The sequence below is a fragment of the Taudactylus pleione genome, unplaced genomic scaffold (assembly GCF_031769625.1).
Source record: "Taudactylus pleione unplaced genomic scaffold, aTauple2 ptg000018l, whole genome shotgun sequence".
Taxonomy (NCBI): domain Eukaryota; kingdom Metazoa; phylum Chordata; class Amphibia; order Anura; family Myobatrachidae; genus Taudactylus; species Taudactylus pleione.
Window position 1 is genome coordinate 5,010,992 of NW_028284420.1, and position 24,242 is coordinate 5,035,233.

At 46.4% G+C, this 24,242-nt stretch overlaps 1 protein-coding gene across 1 annotated transcript in view; it reads left to right on the forward strand.

The window, feature by feature from the left end:
* The window catches only part of ITGB3 (integrin subunit beta 3), a 118,981-nt gene that overhangs the window by 41,404 nt on the left and 53,335 nt on the right, over positions 1 to 24,242 (forward strand). The window contains exons 5-7 of the mRNA XM_088442436.1: positions 15,994 to 16,156; positions 16,246 to 16,407; positions 23,781 to 23,876. Of these exons, the coding sequence (XP_088298562.1) occupies positions 15,994 to 16,156; positions 16,246 to 16,407; positions 23,781 to 23,876 (421 nt within the window). The remainder of the gene's footprint in view (positions 1 to 15,993; positions 16,157 to 16,245; positions 16,408 to 23,780; positions 23,877 to 24,242) is intronic.

The window sequence follows — 24,242 nt, forward strand, 5'->3', positions numbered from 1 at the left end:
ATGACTTCCTTTGTGGATTTAACAAACAGCGGTAATCTAAGATTACCGCTGTTTGTCACAGCATCACTCTCACCATCTGTAGACAGCGAGAGCGATGTGGACCACAATGCCGTCAATGGGGACCCACCGCTGGATTTCCAGCTTCAGCGAAACCTTCCAGGCACTGCCGGGACCCCGTGTCATGCACATGAGCAGATGGATCGTCGCGCATGCACATTTCACAGAGACCCGTCTCTGGCAGTGTTAGGCTGCCAGCAGCCCAAGAAGGACCTCGCAAACAAGGAGGATTTCGTAGGACTTTGCTGGACCTCACCGGAGGGGTAGTTATAGTAAATACCAGCGGATTTCTCGTTTGTATCATGGTGATACTAAAAGAAAAATTTTGCTGTTGTTTACTTTGATGATAAATGGGGGCCTTAGTGTTAAAAGTCCCCATTTATTAACAAAGGTAAACACCAGCAAATTTTTCATTTAGTATCACTGTGATACAAACAAAAAATCCGCTGGTATTTACCATAACTACCCCTCCGGCAAGGTCCAGCAAAAATTACCGTCAATGGCTACTGCGCATGTGCAGCCACAATATTCAAATGATTGCTTTTGCAATCATTTCACTTCTTTACATATGGCAGGGATGGGCGCCTTTCAGAGCCCTGTATGTAATTTTTAATACAGTGCTAATTTTTTTTTTTGCTGTGAAAAAGCGTCAATAAGAAGTTCTAAATATTGGGTCTAACAGCCCATAATTAGTAAATATGTCCCTAAATGCAGCCTAGACAGTATAATAAAACAGCAGCCATCTCAATTGAGCACCTACTAACACAGCCCTATTCTGAAACAATTTAACAAACTCATGGGCTTTGCTCATACTGGCTGCCACTGAACCCTTCACTTATTACCTCAGAGATCACATTTCTGTAACACTGGTCTTGCTGTAACAAAGATAGATATCCTTAGAGGGAAAAAGACATTTTACAGCTCAAACCTGAAAGGGTCAGTTTATGATGCCTTTCTGAGATGCCCTTTTTAACTTAAAAATCATCAGGTTTTTTTTATCATACTAATGAGTTTTTATCTCAGAGCAGTTAGTCCTGCAGCATCCAGATACAGAATCCGCTAACACTAACATACAGAAGGAGAGATAACTAGTACCCTTTAAGGCTGAATAGGGATAGAAATAACCAAACTAATACAACCAATTGCATGGAAAGAAGTTAAGTTCACCACGACAGGGGCACCGAGATGGGAGGGGAGCGGGTACTACTTACCCGGGCCCTGGCCACCTGGAGGAGCCGGGCTGGGGCCCATGTCACATAGTACATAGGGCAGGGAGATAGAGGAGACTGCTGCTGCTCAGCCTCTCTCCCCAGTGCTGTGTGCTGGGCTGCAGAGTGTCCAGTTTCACTGCGAAAATATGCTAATGATTGCAATCGCAATGCCGTCGCAGCCTAACATAAGGACGCCCCCCTTACTTTACACACATTCGTAATACTTAACAAGTTTGCAAAACCATCGGTAACATCGAGTACAAGTGCAGCACACTTGCACAAGGTCTGACCTTACTAGTGGCGGACTGGGCCGGGGGGCAGGGTGCCATGTGCCCCCCGTGCCGCAGCACATTCTACTGTCCCTCCTCTGCAGTAATGGCCATAGCTGCCCAAGAACACCCAGTGACAGCGGCTGTGGGCCTGTGGCTAAAAGGAGGAGAAAAGAGAAACCAGCAGGCAGATGAGCAGTGACCAGCGAAGAGTGACTAAGGTGGAGCCAGCGGGCATGAGTAGCAGATATGAATCGGGAACAGGGTTGGTTTGGACTCTGAGTCAACGGATGTGGAGGAACGTGAGGGGGAGTGTCTAGGTGCGGACCATTCCCATTGAATCCTTTAGGCCGCCCTTCCCTTACCCACTCCGTTACTTTGCTGGCCCTGCTGCTGCGATCGGGCAGCGTTACAGCTACTGTAATGAAAATGGCAGCAGCTAAAGCACATCTTGTTTGTTTCATTTCAAAGCCATTGTGGTGGTGAATAGAGGCCAAAATATGAAAATTCTGTCAATGTCCCATATTTATGCACCTGACTGTATATTAAGCATCACAGTATAAATAATATTAAATAAAGAAAAAACAATCAATAAAAATAAAAAATGAAAATCATAAAAATAATAAAAAAAAAAAATGTGTGATAGTCCAAATCAAAAGAAAATGTCCATATGAATAGTAAGATAAAATGATATTAAAAATAATTGAATATGAGAATTGCCTCAGGTAGTATTAGATGTATAATATAGTAACAGTTACTGGCCTACATGTGTGGATCCGGAGTATTATCTAGCTAGCAGTATTTACCAGACTTAGTTAGACCGAAACGTCGACACGCTAAATGAGGTGTCTGACATGAATGGCTAAATAGCTTTTGTAAATTTATGTCTCAATAGAAAGTGTTATTTTAAGGTGAGTGCCTTCTTCCGAGATATACAAGGAAATATTTTTCTTTATTTTGGACTATGGTCCTGAAGTGCACCCTGATATAATCATTGTGTGAAGGTGTGAGTGCAGAACTTTGAAAGCGTGTGTGTGTGTGTGCCAGCACATCCTTTTAGAAAGAATCAAATATTTTATCCAGCATTAGTGCATCCATAATAAAGTGCTCCGTCGTGCGCATGCAAACCGTCGCTCCGGGTCTCGTGCCAAAGGGAGCGTGCTGTCGATGTTGAGTGACAGCACGCCCACTTTGGTGGGCAGGCCGGGGGAGTGGCTGCCAAAATGGAGGCGTTCCCATGTGAACGCCTACATTTGGGGGCGGCCCCACTGACATCACGAGTGATGTCAGTGGAAGAGATTTCGGCTTTGTGAGAGCCGAAATCTCTCTGGGGCTTGCGGCAACGAGACCCTGCCACAAGGGTCTCGTCGCAAGCCCAATGGTCGCGATGACCATCACGACCATATTCCTGGCCGCTCGCTATAGCTGTGGGTGGTCACCCACAGCTATGCGAGCGGCCAGGAGGCCGCTCTAAAAAACCATAAGGCCGGCCCTGATTCACAGCGAGCGCTCTGTTAGAGCGTCCGGCTCTGAATCAGGGCCTGAGTGTGAGCGGTTTAAGGATTACATAAATGTATTTTTATGTGAAGGCCATAATATTCTTATTTGTTTTTAAACATGGAGAGTGACTTTACTAGCTGCATGTACTGATCATCATTTTTATGATTTGTCTTAGTTTGTGTCCGGTGCCAGCACTCACCTTTGTATGTTTGTAAGAGGACAGTTCCTCCCTCCCAGTGATGCGGAGTTGGACAGCATTCAGGAGCTTGTACTCTTGCTCCTATGTGGCGCGCCTGCTTCCTATCTGTATGTTTAGTTTGCTACTAATCTTCAGTGTGCATCAGCCTACACTTGTTGCAAAAGGTGCGCATATTTATACTTGCAAACAACTCTGTGGCCACAGTCCCGTCAACCCATTCATAGTTTTAAGCAATACCGATGTTTACGGAGTAGAGTGATTATCGGTAATTCAGGGCCACTGTCTTTTACTTGCCCCCCAGGCTAAAAGTTGCCAGCCAACCCCTGGACCTTACTCTGGAATTGCTAACCTCATCGCATCGCACACAGTGAAAGCGCAAACTGTGTATGGCATCGTAGTGGCTACATTATGCACACCCCTGTAAGGGCGTTCATGCGCACTGGCATGCCTGCGTATCACTGCCCCCCTGTCACCACCCCCAAACGGTACTTCCTATCAATCACTCTGCGATGGGTCTGCGTAGTCACTGCCCCGATCGCAGTGGAGTCTTCGCGCACTGTGATGTATACGCATGCGCAGAACGCATCAATCGGCCCATTGCATGCGTAATCGCAGTTGCTATCGGTAGTGAATCAGGCTCTAAGTGAGGTCCATCAAAAAATGGTTTACAGAGTTTGCTGAGGTTTTGCAGTGAAAAAATATGAATGGCCTGTATAGAACCCTGACCTCAACCCATCAAACACCTTTGGAATGAATTTAAATTCCAACTGCAAGCCAGGCCATATCACCCTGCATCTATCACTAAGGGCTCTATTTATTAACATTATTTTTACTAAAATAAAGTGAAAAAGGGTGTTTTCACACCCTTTTCATATTATTTTAGTATCACTTATATATATTACAGGGCAATTGGAGTAGAATTCGTAAAATTCTACTCCAACCCCTAAGTATCACTTATTTTTAGTAAAGCAGATCGCATTTCCCATAATTGTAATGGGAAATGTGATCCGACCAGAGTTACTAAAAATAAATGTGAAAAAATATCGGGGAAAGCCCTGTGATAATAACGCCATCTGGAGGTGGCGTTATCCAGGGTCTCCCCCTTTACCGGACTCCTGGCCTGCTCTAACGGGGAGAGCAGAGCCGGGAGTCGGTCCCAGTAATCAGCTGTGTGGTCTAAACAGGTAAGTGTAAGTAAGGGAGAGGGGGGTCGCGGGGGGAAGGGGGGGTCTCGGGGGGTCCGCGATCGCGGGGGCGGGGCTTAACGCTTTTCGGGGGTAGCAGCGGCGGTCGGTCGGGGCATGCGCAGGCACTTAATCACGGTATTTTTTGCGAAAATACCGTGATAAGTGTGCGGAGAGGATTCGCAGGGACAGAGCTTTATCACAAGCTTTGTCCCTGTAGGGGATTTGTAGTAAATCCCTGTGATATTGCCTGAATTCGCAATGCAAATTCAGTCGGTAATATCACACTACAATCTGCATTACAAATGCGGATTGTAGTAAATAGAGCCCTAAGGGCTCTATTTAGTACAATCTGCATATGAAATGCAAATTGTAGTGTGATATTTTCACCGAAATTAGCATTGGTAATTCAGGCAATATCACAAGCATTTATCAAAAATCCCCTACAGGGACAAAGCTTGCGATAAAGCTCTGTCCTTGCAAATCCCATCCGCAGCCTTATCATTGCACTTTTCGAAAAAGAAAAAAATACAGTGAGAAGGTGTCCGCGCATGCTCATCCATACAAATGACCCTCCCCCTGCGAATGCCCCCTCCTGCAACCCCACCTTCCCCCTGCACTTTCACTTACCTCTGGTGCTATGGTGAACGGTGCCTGGGGGGAGGACATCACCGAGCACCCTGGAAGCAGGTAAGTTTTTTCTTTTTGCAGTGATCAACTTGTGGTTTGTTTAGACCACACAGCTGATCACTGGAGCCCGGCTCCTGGCTCTGGTCTGTCCGTTAGAGCGGAGCAGGAGTCGGGGAACCGGTAGTTTTTCACAATTTATTAGTAACTTTGGCCAGATCACATTTCCCATTACAATTATGGGAAATGTGATCTGCTTACTAAAAATGTGATAATTGGAGTAGAATTTTACGAATTCTACTCTAATTGCCCTATAGTAAATTTATGTTAAACTAAAATAATGTGAAAAGGGTGTGAGAACACCATTTTTCACTTTATTTTAGTAAAAATAATGTTAATAAATAGAGCCCTTATGCTTGTTCCCATAAGAGGGGAAGCTACTGTAACAGCAAAGAGGGGACTAAGGAGGTCATTCAGACCCGCTCGCGAGCGGCAGGACGCTCGCAAGCGGGACGATGTTCCCCACTGCGCATGCGCACGACGGAGGGAGCTCTGTCGTGCGCATGCGCGAGACCCGACGAGTGACGGGCTCACCATCGCTCCGGGTCTCGCACCAAAGGGGGCGTGCTGTCGATGTTGATTGACAGCACGCCCCCTTTGGTGGGCGTGCCGGGGGCGTGCCTGCCAGACGGAGGCGTTCCCATGGGAACGCCTACCGTTTCAAGCCGGCCCCACTGACATCACTAGTGATGTCAGTGGGAGTGATTTTGGCTCTGATAGAGCCAAAATCACTCCAGGGCTTGTGGCAGCGAGACCCTACCGCAGGGTCTCCGTCGCAAGCCCGACGGAGATGGTAACCCACAGCTATGTGAGCGTCCATGAGGACGCTCCAAAAGAAGGTAGGAGGGCCCTGATTCAGAGCGAGCGCTCTGGTTAGAGGGTTCAGCTCTGAATCAGGCCCTAACTCCAATAATGCCCGTGGTTTTGGAATGAAATGTATATTGTATATGTAAAAAAACAACAACTCTTTTTGAGTTGATTCTTTATGATTTCATCATCTACTATCAGAATAAGGAATATAGGCTGCCATTTCAAACATCATTGATGCTAAATGGTGAATGTTTTATTGTTTTTTTTTATTGTTTTATTGTCTTTATGTACATATATACGCAAATACTGGCATTAAATTTGCAATTCATATAGCCATGCCCACTTTTAGAGACTTTTTGAAAATGTCAGACATATTATTAAATGTTGTGTTAAGCTTTTGTGAATAGTTTGTCCATTAGAAGTATGTTAAAAAATGTAAAGACGGTGGAAACCAATTGCTGCATCACAATACTTATAACATCATCAATTTAGTGTGTATTAAGGGGCCTATCCATTAGGCGACCTGAAAAACTGAACGTCTAGCGTTCAGTCCTTCAGGTCGCCGGGTGCGGTGCCCACACTGAATGGCGTTCACTGAACGTCTTTCAGTTCAGGATCCCGACCTCCTATCTCGGAACATGGGGAACCTGGCGATCGTCGTCAGGTTAACCAGCATGTTCCGTAGATAGTCGCGGTTGGCAAGGACCCAGTGTGCATGCGTATTGCTAGTCCTTGCCTGCTATCCCTTACACGACTTTGTGAACAATGCGACCAAAACCTCCTGGTTTTGGTCAGATCGTTCCAAAAGTTGTGTAATGGATAGGCCCCTTTACAGACAGATGGCCAGTATCATAATAGTAATAATGTGTCATCATGATGTCACGAAGAGGGAGCCGGGACCAGAAAGCTAAGCGCGTCTTAAGGGCGCAAGGAGAGATCTTGCTGCTCTGCAGGGTGCCATTCCAGACACCAAGCTGAATACAGGTACCTTGCACCGCTCGTACACCACTAGTTACGTCGGGGGTATGGCATGTGAAGGAGTCTGTCTGGAGCACTGTGTTCATGCATGGTAATTAAATTAATTATTAAAATCTCCCCATTTTTGGGCAGAAATTAGTTATATGTTATAAATCAGTATTATATATGGCACCACCCTGCTCCAAAAACTGAGCACTATTGCATATTTACCTACTCCTGAAACATCCAGGAGACTCTCGAATCTTGGATGGCTCCTCCCGGATGCTCAAAAGTGGGCAAATCTCCGGAGACTGCCACTGCCGTCCACTTACTGAGGGAAGTGTGCGGTCCGGGCGGCATGATGATGCAATTCATGCTGAAACGAGTCATTGCGGTCATGCCCCCCACTTTATAAAGCCGGTAATTGCTGCATTGTACAGCGGGGGCGGGCCATGATGGCACACCATGCGCCACTCACTTGCCTGTGCCTTGTTTCTCAAATCTAGTCCTCAAGACACTGTAACAGTGCATGTTTTCCATGTCTTCTCAGAGAACCACAAGTGACATAGGGACTGATTCAGAGGTGAGAGCGAATGGCTTCTCAGCTGCAATCCCGCACGCAGCACGCTTGCAAAATATGCAAATGTTGCAGTCATCTAGCTTTGTTTTGAGATGCCCCTGTACTGCTTCTCAAGTCTGCCGCTTGTGTATAGGGACACAACCATTGGATGTACATCTGTCGATAATCGACCATCTGAGCAACTTTATGGTCATGCAGAATGGCCGTGGGAACTGATACGCCGGAGCCATTTTTTACTGCATATGAGATCGCAATCACAGCTTGCAACGCCCCCGAAACGGTTGCGATGCGCCTGCATTTCAGCTGCCCCTCCCCTGTTACTACCCACAAATGCTCCCTGATAAAATCACATTGCGTCCAAATTCTTGGTATTGACCGCTATCGGTAATGAAAGTTTATGCATGCGCAGTGCGACTCATACTCATGCGCGGACCACCGATAATTGCTAAACTGCGAAAGCATCAGCATTGCATCCAACTCTCAATCAGGCCCATAATCATCACCATCTGTGAATCTTTAAAAATGTGTCAGACAGTATAGAATAGGCCTGTGCTCCAGCATGGAGATATGCAAAGCATGCGTTGTTAGGGTTCCCTGAGGACTGCATTTGGGAAACGCTGCACTAGTGACTTCACTGAGATTTCCACCTTTGATGCTGGAGCAGCCTGGTGCTGATGCACAGTGTAACCAATTATCATACGGATGGTGTATAGAGATCAAATGCAGCAATTCCTGGGTAATTTTGTGGCCCAGCTAGTTGTCCGCAGCAGTCACAGTTGAGAAATTGGACATTATGCAGGAAAACCATCACCTCTTCATTATAGCTTTTTTGAATGTTAATCTGTGGGGTGGCAATGACAGATATGACATTCAAAATCTTCTTCATTTAGGCAGATATTAAAAGGAGCGTGTACATCCTGTGAATGCTACCGAAGTTCTTTCTGTGAGATAGTCAATCTCTATAGTCTGCCAATTTTCAAGGCATTAGCCCCTAAGCAGTACATATACTGTGTTACCTTTCATTTTAATCTTGTTTTTAATATCTATGTGATTCCTACCTTAAACGTGCACTACTTAACTTGTTTAATAAAATGAATGTACTGCTAAGTTTAGTCAGAAAATGTCTGGCTTCGTGACTTTCTAGCCAGAGTAATCAAGCCTGCTCGTCCAGTTTCTTTATCCGGATTTGAGCAGGTTCCTATCTCACCTACTGTATTTCCTGTTATTAAAAGCAGTGTCCAAATAAAAATGTACCTAACCCAGTTTACTTCTAAAAAGATCAGAGAGCACCTTTTAAACCTCTATTAATCATTATCTAGTGTAACAACTCAGTTACTACTACCCAAGAGAACTGTTTAAACTCTGTAGCATAAGCACTTGGATGTAGTGAAAATGTCGACATTTACAAATCTCAACATTCACAATGTCAGCAGTTATGATGTTGACATTGTTAAAATGTCAACATTTGCCATGTTGGCATGTGCAGAATGTCGACATGTGAGATGTCGACATTCTGCATGGGAAGGCAGCAGATGGTTAGGGTGCAGGAGGGGAGGTTAGGGGTAGGCTGTGGGAGGGAAGGTTAGGGTTAGGTTGTGGGAGGGGAGGTTAGGATTAGGCACTGGGGGAGGGTTAGGGGTTAGGCATACTCACAGACAGAAGCACCACAGGATCTGCCGGAAATCTTCATCAACTCACCGTCAGACATGGAAAACATCACAGGAACCATTGGACCCGACATACCAGGTAAGTCACCACTAGACCACCAGGGACGTTTTGTTGACTATCTAATCATGCCAACATTCAGTGGAGTCACTAGGGGGGTGCAGACCTCACCAGGTGTCACCCTCTGAGGGGGTGACACCAAAATACAGACTCCTCCTCAGTGACCAGGAACCGGACACTGCACTGTGCACTGAGGAGGAGCTGGCAGTGCAGGGAGAGTCTCTGGGGGCATCTCTTAGAGTGATAAATCCAGGGGGCACTTCCCCACTAGGCCACACCCCCTTTCTGAATGCGCACACCTTTGGCGCGCACATTGGGGCTATTTGGCACCAATGGTCACACTGTCGATGTGATGCATGTCGACCTGGTCAATGTCGACATTGCAAGAAGTATAATTGATTTTTTAGGTTAGATTGTGGTAAATATAACGTATACAGCATAATGTCATAAACAGAGGCATAAACATGGAGACATTTAGTTACGAAAACGTTTACCTGGAAGAGCTAATTGTGTCATATTAGCTCCACCCTTGATTCCCGATATTATCTCTCCATCCTGCCCTCTTCACTAGGAAGTGGACGGTATGAGGGAGATCCATCCACTCTTCAGGGGTCTGGGGGACTACCCGAAAAATCAGGACCTTCCAGGAGAGTAGTTAAGTATGTTGAAGACATGTTTAATCTGCAGAATAACTTTAGAGATCAAATACACAAAATAGTATATATCCCAAGAGGAAAGCCTGAGTTACGATACATATATTTGATTTGTTTATGTAATTTGAGGGAAGTAGAAAATGGTGTATCAGCAGATCGTACAGAAAATTCTAAGACCTATGCTTGAGGAAAAGTCACAACTAATCAGCCAAAGGGCGAGGAGACACTCAGGCAGATTCAGTTTAAACTTCCTGTACGTATGTACAGATAGAACGTGCTGCTCATTAAAGAAAAGACTAAAACCCACTGGGAAAAGATAGATACTAAAATAAGCAATCTGGACCTAAAGTTCTTTTTAATAATCTGCAAAGCAGAGCTCCTGTGTAAAACGGAACCTGAACAGATTGAGTAGATCTGGTTAGCTGTTTGGAACTTCGTCTTTGGCTTATTTTGGAACTATGTATGGCAATTCCTTTAACTTTGTACATTCGAGATACTAGAAATACCTGGGGACATTTCTCATGATGGATTTAAGCTTATGCAATCTATTAAGGTGGCTCTCTTGTAAAAAATGTATGCCAGATGTCATATTTTGACATGCCATTGTACATTTTTGTGGACTGTTCAGGCCTTTAATATTAAGGTACAGTTTAATGACATCTATGAGTGGAGGCAAGGAGGTGGTGGAACCGTAATGGAAAGATTATGAGGTCCTGTTCAGCACTTGGGCTGGGTGAAAACAAGAAAGTAGGAGAAAATAGGTACAAGAGGGACTATTCACAGGTTATAAAATGAAATGCTATCATCTAGTGGGTGTCCCTTTAATGGGATGAAAGTAGGACTGGCTGGTTAGAACAACCACAAAGAAGAAGGGTCCATTCTCTCTCAGGCCATCAGAGGGAAAAGCCTGGTCACTAAGCAGCCTAAATTCCTTCTCATGGGATTACGGTCTAAGCAAAAATGACCAAGATCAGGAATTTGTGAACTACCTTCATGAGTTATCCCCTAATAAATTTAAGTGGTGGATTTCATATACAGCTGTAGAGTCTACAAATTGCCATTAAGTAAGAAAGGCATGGTCAGAAATTAGAAATTGTTATATAGAAGTGGGTAGGTATAATATGGGGGGAGGAAGGGAGAGGTAAGCAAATGTATTGGCGTAATCATATATTATTATCTAAGTTCTTGACGTGGGAGAAGTAGTGAGATAATAAGATTACAATTTTGGAAATATGCTCTATGCAGCTTATTGGCAATACCTTCTTATACAAAACTTATAGGAAATTGTAAAAATATATAATATCAAAGAATTAAAAATTCAGCAAACAAGGGCACACTCATGCAAAAGATTTAGTGATTGCTGTGTAAGAGAACCATCTCTGCACAAGTCACACTTGAAGCAAAATCTGTGTAACATAGGGATATGGGCATGCTCATGGTGAGTTTGTGTCACATGGTCTAACAGAGCTAGTCCCAGTAATTTCTTGAAAGAAGCATGTTTTTATATGGCCAAAGACACTGAGATGCTGAGTTATAGGTTGCTTACATAGGACATAAGTGGCAAAAGTGAGATTTTTGCACAATTATGGATTAATAATATGAAAAATCAGCCTTGTCTGGCGTAAAGCTTTAAACTGTATCTCTGCAGCTCCCATATCAGGGAGATTCTGCTTAAATGCCAGCAGTAAACATACACTTCCAGAATACATATCCTAAGAAGAAGCATAGGACATTGGTTTATAAGCTGCTCATAGAGAGTACAGGTATAATTAAAATCCTCTGCAATAAACGAGAGGATGATTTTTTACAGTACACAATTGTCATACATCCAGACTAGAAAGTGGTTAACCCCTTCTCACGTTCTGGACACCGGAATCGGTATGTGAAGCCTGCTGTCAGGATGCCTCTTGTCAAAATACTGACAGCGGCATCCCGATGGTTGGTATACCAACAGGGGTCGGGTAAGTATATTTGCCCTCCCCCTTCCCCCCTAACCCTCAATTTTTATAGCCTAACCCTCCCCACCCCGCACCCTAACCCTCCCCATTGGTGCCTAAACCTAAGTGTACCCCCTTCATGCCTAAACCTAACCCTCCCCCCTTAGGGCTGTATTCAACTGCCAAAGCGTACTTTATCGAAAAATCGTTTTTCAACCAAAATTTGCACAGTCGTTTTTTACCGAAGTACGCAACTTACAAATTTTTGGGGTGGGCTAATTTATCATTAGGGGGGTATCCAAAGGGTTCTGAAAGAAATCCCACATTTTCAGCCAAAAACAGGTATTTTGCATTTTTTTTTCTCCTGGACTGGGATGGGGAAACATTTTCTCCAGTTTTATTTCTCTATTTTGCCGCTTTCGAAGTTTGTTTGGAGAAAATGTCGATTTTTGGTGAAAAACATCCCTTAGTGCCTAACCCTAACCCCCCCCCCAGTGGTGCATAACCCTAACCCTCCCCCCTAGGAGTGCCTAACCCTAACCCCCCCCCCCAGCGGTGTATAACCCTAACCCTCCCCCCTAGGAGTGCCTAACCCTAACCTCCCCCCAAAACCTCACTATGCTATCTAAACCTAACCTCCCCCGCGGCTAACACTAAGGGGGCCGCACCCGGATTTACCTCGTTCGGGCAGGCGTCCTTCTGTGTTCCGGTGTCGGGATTAAGATATGCGTCGGACTGTCAGCGCCTAGATTGAGATTGGCCGCTTCACGGCCGCTGGTCTCACAACTACATCCCCTGGACACCTACTAGGGGAAATAATTTGTAATTGAATATAGGTTTGTTTTTTAATCGAAGCACTGTATATGCTCATTTAAATGAAGTGTGTATATATATATATATATATATATATATGTCCTTTTATGGGCTGTTTTATGTAAAACTCTTGAACCTATATAAATTAAATATTGACGCATATGGAATGCTATAACTCATTTATTATATTGCTGTTTACAGAGCATATCCCTATTTTGCATACTGCAGATTGATACAGATAGAGGCTTGTTCTTGTTTGCTTCAACATTATCCAGTGGACCCTGGGTTTACCACCTGCTCTGGCCTTCTGCCTTCAGTACACACTACACGGATAGTTAGTGGCAGGTCTCCCTGTTCTGAGTGCTTGCATCTGGGGCTGGTCTTGAGTCTCACAGGTCTCGAATTCAGTGCTGTGATCAGCTTGTGCCAATCACCCTGATGACAAGCCTGGAAGCCACACCCTGATCACAGCACTGGAATACCTTTCTTACAGTTAGGCCCAAGGGTCCCGAGACAGATCTACAAAAACCTCAGACTGTGACAGTTTTTTTCTACCAAACATACACTAGCATATATTTTTAGGCAAGTCAAGATGACATTGTTTGAAGATAATAATATGAGATGGTGCAAAATAGATACATCCATTTTGGTAAAAGAATATAAGAGCTAACAGACGACCCAACCAGAAACTTCATAACTGACCCAAATGTTTGTTATGCCAATAAAGTGGGCAATTGGATGGCAATATTGACTTTGAAAAGTTTCTTAATCAAGGATGTGATTTGTAATCCTAAATTGGATAAGGAAACAACTTTCCAGACATTTTAAATATTTTCTAGAGAGTAGAGAGTACATCACTAGGCCTCCGATTTAGTAAATTCAACTAGTAATAAGAAGCCAAACTGAACTGGTCTAAAACACTGTTGAGTGCTAGCAAATTAAGACTCCAAGTCAGTGCTGTAGATGGAGATATTGTCTGCAAATAAGCATAATTTATGGCCAGTGTCATGTACCAGAAGGTTTCGGAATTCCTGCACTCGAAAAGTCATTGGGCAATAGGTTCTGTAGTAAGTACAAAGATCAGGGAGGAGAGAGGAGGACAACCGTGTCTAGTTTTGTTGGTTATTATGAAAGCATTAGATTAAAAAAAAACATTGCCGAAAACCTTAGCAGAAGGATCACTGTAAAAAGCTAATATTGAGTTTAATATCTCTCCTGAAAACCAAAGGTATCCAAGATGCCACATATATCCCCAGTGGAGCCAATCAAAGGCCTTTTCAACTCCAAGGGAAAGTAGCAGAAATTCTCTATGGGACTTCAAGACAAATTCAATAATATCTATTACCCGCCCTGAGTTGTCTGGTCCTTGTCTACCTAACGCAAAGCTGACCTGGTCAGGGTGTATTAATGAAGAATGAGGTTAGGCGATTTGCATTTGATTTGGCATATATTTTGACCTATATACACCTGTGGTTCTAAATATTGGAGGGATCTTTATCTGGTTTGGTTATGTCACAAGCATTTCTAAGGGAAAGGAACCACGTGCTGTAGCTGCATTAAACAGGTCCACTAAAGTAGGAGTCAGAGCCTTTTAAAAGATAGAATACAAGTCGTTAATGTAGTCATCGGGGCCAGGGGCGTTGCCTTTGGGAATATTCTTAATTGCGTGAGTTACATTGGGCTCTATTTACTACAATTCGCATATTGAATGCAGATTGTAGTGTGATATTAACGACTGAATTCGCATTGCGAATTCAGGCAATATCACAGGGATTTACTACAAATCCCTTGCAGGGACAGAGCTTGTGAAAAAGCTCTGTCCCTGCAAATCCTATCCGCACACTAGTCACGGTATTTTCAGAAAAAATACCGTGACAAAGTGCCCGCGCATGCGCCGACCAGCCATCGCTGCTACCCCCCCCTCCCCGGCGCTAAGCCCTGCCCCCGTCATTAAGACCCCCCCATTACAATTATGGGAAATGCGATCTGATTACTAAAAATAAGTGATACTTAGGGGTTGGAGTAGAATTTTACGAATTCTACTCCAATTGCCCTGTAATAACTATAGGTGATACTAAAATATGGAGCATTGCCCAGGATTTTAAGAATGTTTGTGTACACATCATCCTCCAACCAACCTCTCCTTAGGCAGGCCTCACGAAAAGTGTGACAAACTTCCCCATCAACAGTCCTAAGGTCTTTGAAGGCAGTAGGACTTGTAACGGTGTAAAGCAAACTTCAGAGATAGAAACATTCAAAATTTGTAGGATGTACAGTACAGACACGGCCAAGAGCTTCTGTTGCTCTGATACCAGGATGACCATCTACAGCGACTCCCTGTTTTCTGTGCAGAAAAACTGTTGGGGAAGCATTCAATGTGTAATATTTTGGCAGCTCACAGTACAGCAGGGCCCTTGCAAAGTCATCATTTTGACACAGTTGGAAGAAATAAGTGAATGTTGTTGCGTAATTTGGTATAGTCAGAGAGCTGAGAATGCTGGCAAAGCCTGCTAAACTCTCTTCGATAATAAACATTAAGATCATGACAAAACATGACAACACAAAACGCTTGCTCCGAGGTCCTACCCATATGCCGTGAGACCCCACAATGAGCGTCCAGCAAAAATTGTGGTTTTTAATTAATTAAAAATTAACATGAATTAATTTCCATAGAAATTTTTTTTAGTTGCCTCCACTGTGTTTTAATACGCTCGTATGTATAATGTCATGATCTTTGCTTGTAAACTGTGGATTTGTATAGAAAGATAGAAGTACAGAAGGACAAATTTTTGCTTTGATATAGTAGAGAAGATAGAAAAGAAACAATAGTAGATAAGCTAAATCCTTTTCTAATTCCGTACCTGACCTGTAGAGGGCGACTGCTATGCAAAAATTGTGGATTTTAATTAATTAAAAATTAACAGTAATTAATTTCGATTTAGTACAGAAGATAGAAAACAAAAAATAGTAGATAAGCTAAATCCTTTTGTAATTCCGTACCTGACCTGTAGAGGGCGAATGCTATGCAAAAATTGTGGTTATTCATTAATTAAAAATTAACAGTAATTCATTTCGATTTCAATTTTTTTTTTGTTGCCTCCGCCGTGTTTTAATACGCTCGTATGTAAAATTTCACGATCGTGTTTTGTAAACTGTGGATTTGTATAGAAAGACAGGACAAATTTTCACTTTTATATAGTAGAAGATTAATGAAAAATCTAAATTAACTGCCCCAGTAAATAGTTAAAATTAGATGTTGCCCATAGCAACCAATCAGATTCTACTTAACATTTAACTAGCACCTTCTAGAAGATAATAGCTAGAATCTGATTGGTTGCTATGGGCAACATCTCTTCTAAAACTCACTTCTAAAAACTCTCACTTTACCCTCTACCCTCTTTTTGTTCACAGTATTCAGACCACCTGTTTGCCCACCTTCGGCTATAAGCATGTTTTGGCCCTTACAAATGAGGTTGAACGATTTAACGAGGAGGTTGGAAAGCAGAGTGTTTCCCGAAACCGTGATGCCCCAGAGGGTGGATTTGACGCAGTAATGCAGGCTGCAGTGTGTGATGTAAGCATGGAGAGCTGATAGGAGATTTTGGAAATGTGAGCACCAAACTACTGTAAAGACTGAGTTGTTTTTGTCCATGTGTTTGACAGGAAAGGATTGGCTGGAGAAATGAGTCTTCCCATCTACTGGTTTTCACTACAGATTCCAGAACACACATTGCTTTAGATGGAAGGATTGCGGGTATTGTCCTTCCCAATGATGGACAGTGTCACCTCGGAGAAGACAACCATTACTCACTATCTACCACCCTGGTAATGAAGGAATGATGGATGCAACTTTTATTCATATCCCCCTTCCCCCAACTAGGAAAAACACAGTTGAATGATTTGTCAGAACCTTAGTTGTTGACATTTGTTCAATGTTTATTTCTGCTATAGTGGGGAGCAGCAGTAAATTGAAGTGTGGTCTCTGAGTACTCTGTGTATAATGAAATGAATGAGGGAGCGAATGCCTGGGGACACATGCAAACCTCTTGACACAAGAGGCTTCAGAGCTCTTTAATTTCAACTTTCTCCAGTCTTCTTCAGTAGGATTATTGACCATTGATCATCCAAATGTTCTGCTGGTTGAAAGAATATTGTGCTATAGTATCCTTTTAGGTATGGGTTCGGCACATTTTTAAAATAAATTTCAAAAGCAGCTTTTATACATTTTTGCTGATCTCATATCTGAGAACAGAAGAATCTATTGGTATCCACAGTTTACTTTTTTTTTACTGGATGGAAGACTTGCTATGGCACTACCCGGTTGCCTAACACCCCAAGAAAGCCTTTATATTATACCATTGTACATAGCCTTATGAAAGCATTGGTGTATGTAGAACAGTAGTGGGGAACAAGTGGCCCAAATAACTTCCAGCGGCCCGGGTAATCTTACACATATGGACTCCAGCCTGCTGCTGCCAATCAACCTTATTCTCTGCTTTGTTATAAAATGAAGAATAAGACAGGAGCAGCGGACCTCCACATCAGAAGAAAATGTCCTCTGCACAATGCACTCAGCATGCCAGCGGTGGATGGCGTGGAGTGTGCTCTCCCTCTATACTCAATGGATAGGAAGTGATATTTGTACTTTTGCAGTGATAATCTGTGACCTAGGTATGATTCTGTAAATACACATTTTATAATGTAGATGGGGAGGGGATGTGCATGTGGAGAAGGTCTTATGGGCATGTAAAAGGTATATGGGGGAGGTCTGATGGTCATCTGTTGATGTTCGGGGGGAATGTGGGTTGGTCTGAAGTGCATGTGTTGAGGTCTGATGGCCATACAAGGTGCATGTGGTCTGAGGGGCATTTAGTGGAGTTTTGGAGTATTTGTGGTGGGTCTGAGTGCATGTGGGTACATTTTGTGGCAAGTAGAGGGGGGGGGACTGAGGGATGTATTATATGGTCATTATTTGTGACCTCTTTATTATTTCTTGAATTTAAGGGTAATGTGCACCGGTTTTGAAGGTTGGCGGGCTGTACATGTGGCTCTTGCAGTGTTTCAGATTGCCCACCACTGATGTAGAGTCATTGGCTGACAAGCCAATATATATGGACACTTTGTTAAAATATGAGATATGGTAAGAACTTACCCTTGTTATCTCTATTTCTACGAAGTCCATAGGGTTCCACAGGATACCTTGGGGTATAGGTGTGACGTCAGTCGCAGGGCACCAAAGAGTTAAGCTTTCAGCCTCCCAGGATGCACTAGGTCCCCCTCCTATACCCCGCCCCCGGGCCAAGGCACCTCAGTTAGTTACCAAGCCATAGGCCGGAGGAGGAGAAGGAAGAGAGAGAACAAAGATCTGGACACATACAAGAATCACATTCTCACCAGAGGGAGACGGAAAACCGGTGACCAGAGCAAAGCCCATCTGCAGCACAGGTGCGACAGGGCGGGAGTCCTGTGGAACCCTATGGACTTCGTAGAAATAGAGATAACAAGGGTAAGTTCTTACCATATCTCATATTTTCTACTTCAGGGTCCATAGGGTATCCACAGGATACCTTGGGGATGTCCCAAAGCAGTATCCTTTAAGGGTGGGGACGCTCCTGTGCAGAAAGGAGAATCCGCCGCCCGAAGGAAGCATCCTGAGAGGCGAAGGTGTCAAACCTGTAATACCTCACGAAGGTATGGACAGAAGACCACGTAGCAGCCTTGCAGATCTGAACTGCCGAGGCACCACGTCGAGCTGCCCACGAAGGACCCACAGACCTAGTGGAATGAGCCTTCAGAGAAAGAGGGACCGGTAGGCCTTCATGAAGATAAGCTTCAGAAATAGCCATACGGATCCAGGCTGCCAAAGTTTGCTTTGAAGCAGGCCAACCCTTTTTACGGAAGCCAAAGAGGACAAACAAAGCGTCCGACTTCCTAAACGAAGAAGTGCGGTCAACATAAGTCCTTAAGGCCCGCACAACATCCAAAGAGGCCTCACCCACGGAAAGACCCGGTGAGTTAAAGGCCGGAACAACTATTTCCTCGTTAATATGAAACTGGGAAATAACTTTGGGAAGAAACTCGGGCCGAGTGCGGAGCACTGCCCTGTTCCCATAAAAAACCAAGAAAGGGGGTCTACAAGAAAGAGCCCCTAACTCAGAAACACGTCTGGCCGAAGCAATGGCCAGAAGGAAAACAGTCTTAGCTGTTAGCCATTTAAGATCCACTGAGCCCAGTGGTTCAAACGGCGGTCCTTGGAGAGCCCTCAGGACCACAGCCAAATCCCAAGGCGCCACAGGTGGAACAAAGGGCGGCTGAATGCGGAGAACACCCTGCATAAAGGTGCGCACATCCGGGATTGTAGCAATCCTACGGTGAAACCAGACAGATAGGGCCGAAACCTGTACCTTCAAAGAAGCAAGGCGAAGCCCATGATCTAGTCCCGCTTGCAGGAAGGCGAGAATCCGAGACAGACGAAACTCCCGCGGTGCATAACCTCTCGGTCGACACCACTGGAAGAACGTATGCCACACGCGATGGTATATCCTCGCGGAAGACGGTTTCCGAGCTCGTAACATGGTACGCACCACAGAGCTGGAAAACCCCCGGGACCTCAGCATGGCCGTCTCAACAGCCACGCCGTCAAAGACAGCCGAGTCAGGTCCGGGTGAAGGCAAGGACCCTGAGACAGAAGGTCCGGTCGTAGCGGCAACCGCAGAGGAATGTCCACGGACAGACCCTGAAGGTCTGAGAACCAGTGCCGTCTGGGCCACGCGGGAGCTATCAACAGGAGCGTCCCTCCTTCCTGTTTGAATTTCCGGATTACCCGTGGAAGAAGGGAGACCGGAGGGAACAGGTATGCGAACCGGAACGTCCACCGGACGGACAGAGCATCCACCAGAGACGCCCCTTCGTCTCTTGTGCGAGACCCGTACACCGGCAACTTGTTGTTGTGCCGGGACGCCATGAGGTCGATTTCTGGAAGACCCCACCTGTCCACCAGTAGTTGAAAAACGTCCGGGTGCAGGGACCATTCCCCCGGATGAACGTCCTGGCGACTTAGAAAGTCCGCCTCCCAATTGAGCACTCCCGGGATGAAGACCGCTGATATGGCCGGAAGATTGCGCTCCGCCCAAACCAGGATCCGAGAGACCTCTACGAGAGCCGCCCGACTGCGAGTTCCTCCTTGCCTGTTTATGTAGGCCACGGTGGTAGCGTTGTCCGACTGGACCTGCACCGGGCGACCCTGGAGAAACCGCTGTGCCTGCTGGAGAGCATTGAAGACCGCACGGAGTTCCAAGATATTTATTGGAAGCTCCGCTTCTGTCGGCGTCCACCTGCCCTGGAACAAGTGTGGACCCGAAACTGCTCCCCAGCCCCGAAGACTGGCGTCCGTTGTCAACAGGACCCAATTTGGAACCCAGAACGGACGTCCCTTGTTGAGGTGGGTCGTCTGTAACCACCACGTAAGGGACAGGCGAACCTCCTGGGTGAGCACAATCGTCTGGGACTTCAGAGACTGAGTCAGGCCGTTCCACTTGGACAGGATCAGGTGCTGCAGAGGTCTGGAGTGAAACTGGGCGTATTCCACCATGTCGAACACCGACACCATGGAGCCCAGTAACCTCATCGCCGAGTGTAAGGACACCCGGCGGCTGTGCAGACAACTGCGCACCCTTGACTGTAAAGCAGAGATCTTGTCCTCCATCACGAAGATCCTTTGCTGTCCCGAGTCCAATAAGGCTCCAAGATGCAGAATCCTCCGAGACGGGATTAGAGTGGACTTCTGCCAGTTGATTAGCCAGCCGTGCCGTTGCAGCAGTGCAATGGTCAGGTCCAAGTGGCGTAACAGGAGCTCTGGAGATCCTGCCACCAATAACAGGTCGTCCAAATACGGCAACATGCGGACTCCCTGCAGCCGCAGAGAAGCCGCCATGACCGCCATCACCTTGGTGAAAACACGTGGTGCTGTTGCCAGGCCAAAAGGTAACGCCCGAAACTGGAAGTGGTCGCTGCTGATTGCAAACCTGAGGAACTGTTGATGGCGCCAAAAAATAGGGACATGCAGGTAAGCGTCCTGTATGTCCAATGACACCAAGTAGTCCCCAGGTTCCAGCGCCAGAATGATGGACCGTAGGGTCTCCATCCGAAACTTCGGGACCCGCAAAGACTTGTTGAGTGCTTTGAGGTTGAGAATCGGACGATATGACCCATTGGGTTTCTGTACCAAAAATAGATTTGAATAGAAACCCTGGCCCCTCTGGGAGAATGGAACCGCCACTATAACTCCAGCCTGGAGCATAGTGTGCAATACCTTCCGCAGCTCCGTAGCCTTGTTCCGGTCTGATGGGAGACCCGTGGTGAAGAAGCGAGCCGGGGGTCTGTGCCGGAAGGAGAGGGCGTATCCGTGGGAAACCACCTCCAGAACCCAAGTGTCTGTCGTAGTGGTCGACCAACACTGGGCGAACTGTAGCAGGCGGCCTCCCACCCTGGGATCCCCCAAAGGGAGGCCCGGACCGTCAGGCCGCAGGCTTGCCATCTGGCTTGGGGGCCGGACGTCTGGTACTCCATGCCTGCTTCCGGGGCTTGACCGATTTCTTAGGGCCAGCCTGTCGAGGAAACGACTGTGGTTTGGGCCTGCCCTGGGCCCTAGATGACCGAAAGGACGATGGTCCCGAACCAGAAGGAGCAGCGGCCGACGGGAGACAGGCAGATTTGGCTGCCGCCAGCGTGGCCACAATCTTATCCAGATCCGGACCGAAGAGAACTTCTCCGGTAAACGGCAACGCTTCCAGACCTTTCTTGGAATCTGCGTCCGCCTTCCAGGATCGCAGCCACAAGGTGCGACGAGCAGCTACCGCTGCTGAAGAAATTCTAGACACCAGAGTACTAATGTCTAGAGCCGCCTCGTTGATGTAGGTGGCCGAATCACGGAGATTGCCAATCAACTCCGCCTGATCGGCCGGACAGTCGGATTCAAAAGAAGCCTCTAATGAATCCGCCCAGCGCTCCATCGCTCTGGCAACCCAGCAAATGGCCATAGCCGGCCGTGCTGCCCCCCCTGCAAGGGAATAAGCGGACTTCAGGCAGATTTCTACCTTGCGGTCCGTAGCATCCTTAAGGGAGGACATGGATGGCATCGGCAATGTGGCACTACGGACAAGACGGGTCACGTGAGAATCCACCTGTGGAGGGGATTCCCACTTCGCAAAATAATTATCCGCGAACGGATAAGCCACCGCCAGGCGTCTCTGCGGCTGGTATCTTTTGCCAGGTTGTTTCCACGCCTCCTCTAAATGGTCCACCAACTGACCCGAAAGAGGAAAGACTGTGGCATCGCCCTTCACATCTTTGAAAAAGGCATACTTAGATTTAGCCGCTGGGGGAACTTCGTCCTCAATCACCAAGGCTGTGCGGACCGCCCGAATAAGTCCAGGAATATATACTTTGGACTTAGCATCAGCGTCCTTAGTATGGAGAGGTTCCTGATCGTAAGGATCTAGAATCTCCCCATCATCAGACGTCCCTTCGTCATCCTCATAAGGAGCGGACAGAGACGCCACCGGCCTTTTATGAGACCGCATCACAGACTCCCCTTGCAACACATCCGACAAGTGCTGTACAGAACTCGTCAGGGAGTTAACCCACGCTGGCTCCTGAGAACCCGGGAGCGGGGAAATAGGGAGACTGTGGGGTACCACCAATTGTCGTGGGAACCCCTGCATGGGTGATGACACCACAGACTGCTGGGACAAACCCATCGGAGTAAACGCGGGCTGCGGAGCTAACTGGCCCACTAAAGCTGTTAACGCCTGAGCGAAACAAGCCCAGGGCGGCTCCTGTACCGGTGCTGTAACCGTAATAGGCCGCGCCATGGACAAACACTGCCGGCAAAGGCCCTCCGCGCTACCCTCCCCCTCCGCTAACGGTACTTTGCACGTGGTACACTGTAGCCGGAGGGGAAAATCACTTTCAGACATGATGGCACCACGTATGTGACCTCTCTCACCAATTAAGTATTAAATAGGCGAGAGACCACCCTGCAGCACCGCACCGCAAGGGCTTTAGCAGAAAGAACAGGGACAGTAATAAAGCTGACAGTTTAGTGAAGAATAGTTACAGGCAGCGCTAGCACAGTCACATACAATGCAGAGAAATAACAATTCCTGCACTAACAACGCTGATCACTCAACTACACAGACACAGGGCCTGGTAGGACACAGCGCTGCATACACAGACCTGAGCCACAGCGGAGGAGAGGTATGCGGGGGGACCCAGACCACGATGCTTCCTTCCAGACTTCCAGCAGCGTTCACCATGCGTTGCAGAGAAGATGGCCGCCGAGGAGCAGAGAGAAGCTGGCCTGGGGGAGGAGCGCTGACACAGGACCAGTCAGCACAGTGCAGAGAGGGCTGTGTGCAGCGGGGGAGGCGCCGGCTGTGAGACAGGGAAGGCGCGCTCCCCTGGCATGCATTTAACCCCTGGGACGCCGCAGCGCTACCGCTCTGCTGCGGTCCGCTGTCCCAGGGGGTAGTGGAAGCGCAGGTTGGTCGCCTGGCTCCACGCTGCAGCCAGTCCCCAGGGAGCCCCCTGCCTGGGGACTTAGGACCATGTGATCAGCGGGGACCCACCGCGGGACCCCGCTGCTTACCTCTGTCCCCCTTGAATCCGGCCATGGTCCGGAGCATCTGGGGTCACCGCTAGCTGTGACCCCAGACGCCCACCAGCATCCCCGGATCAGTACCGGCGTTCTGGTACCGGCGGGGTGTAGGGAAGACAGCATGGACGTCAGGACTGACTGTCCATGCTGTTCATCCAGTTGTGCAGCCACAGCTGCATGAAGAATAAGCTTCAGGGGCTCTTCTAGCCCCCACTCCAACAGGTGCACCCGACTCCGGCCGGGCACCAAACTAAACTGGGGTGCCTTGGCCCGGGGGCGGGGTATAGGAGGGGGACCTAGTGCATCCTGGGAGGCTGAAAGCTTAACTCTTTGGTGCCCTGCGACTGACGTCACACCTATACCCCAAGGTATCCTGTGGATACCCTATGGACCCTGAAGTAGAAATTAAATTAATTCAGATCATTGAATGACCAGTATACAAGCTGGACAAATAATATGCGCATGCGACAACCTTCATACTGATTGCTACATAAATTACTTTTCTGTGTAACTTTCATCTACCCCCATCTTTCTTCCATAGGATTACCCATCCCTTGGTCTGATGACAGAAAAACTCTCACAGAAAAACATCAATCTTGTGTTTGCTGTCACTGAAGAAGTTCTGGCTTTGTACAAGGTAAAAAAAACAGAAAAATAACCATTTACATTAATAAGTCAAAACATTGGACACACTACCCTAAATTGATAAATTCTTTTGGTTGGCAAACAATTTTTAGAACTTTTAGATTTTATGGTGAAGAATAATCTGTATACCAGCCTAAGATGCATCAAAAGTTTTTGCTAAATCCAATGTCAAGATTAATTTGTTCACTGTGAAGAAGTGACACTTAAAATAGTTATTACTATTTTCAGTGTTGCTTCTTACATATGTTAATATGTACATTATGTTCATATCAGGGCCGCAACTAGGGGGGGCTAGATGTGCACGTGCACCGGGTGCCAGAATGCAGGGGGTGAAAGAGGGCTGATTCACGGTGGCTTG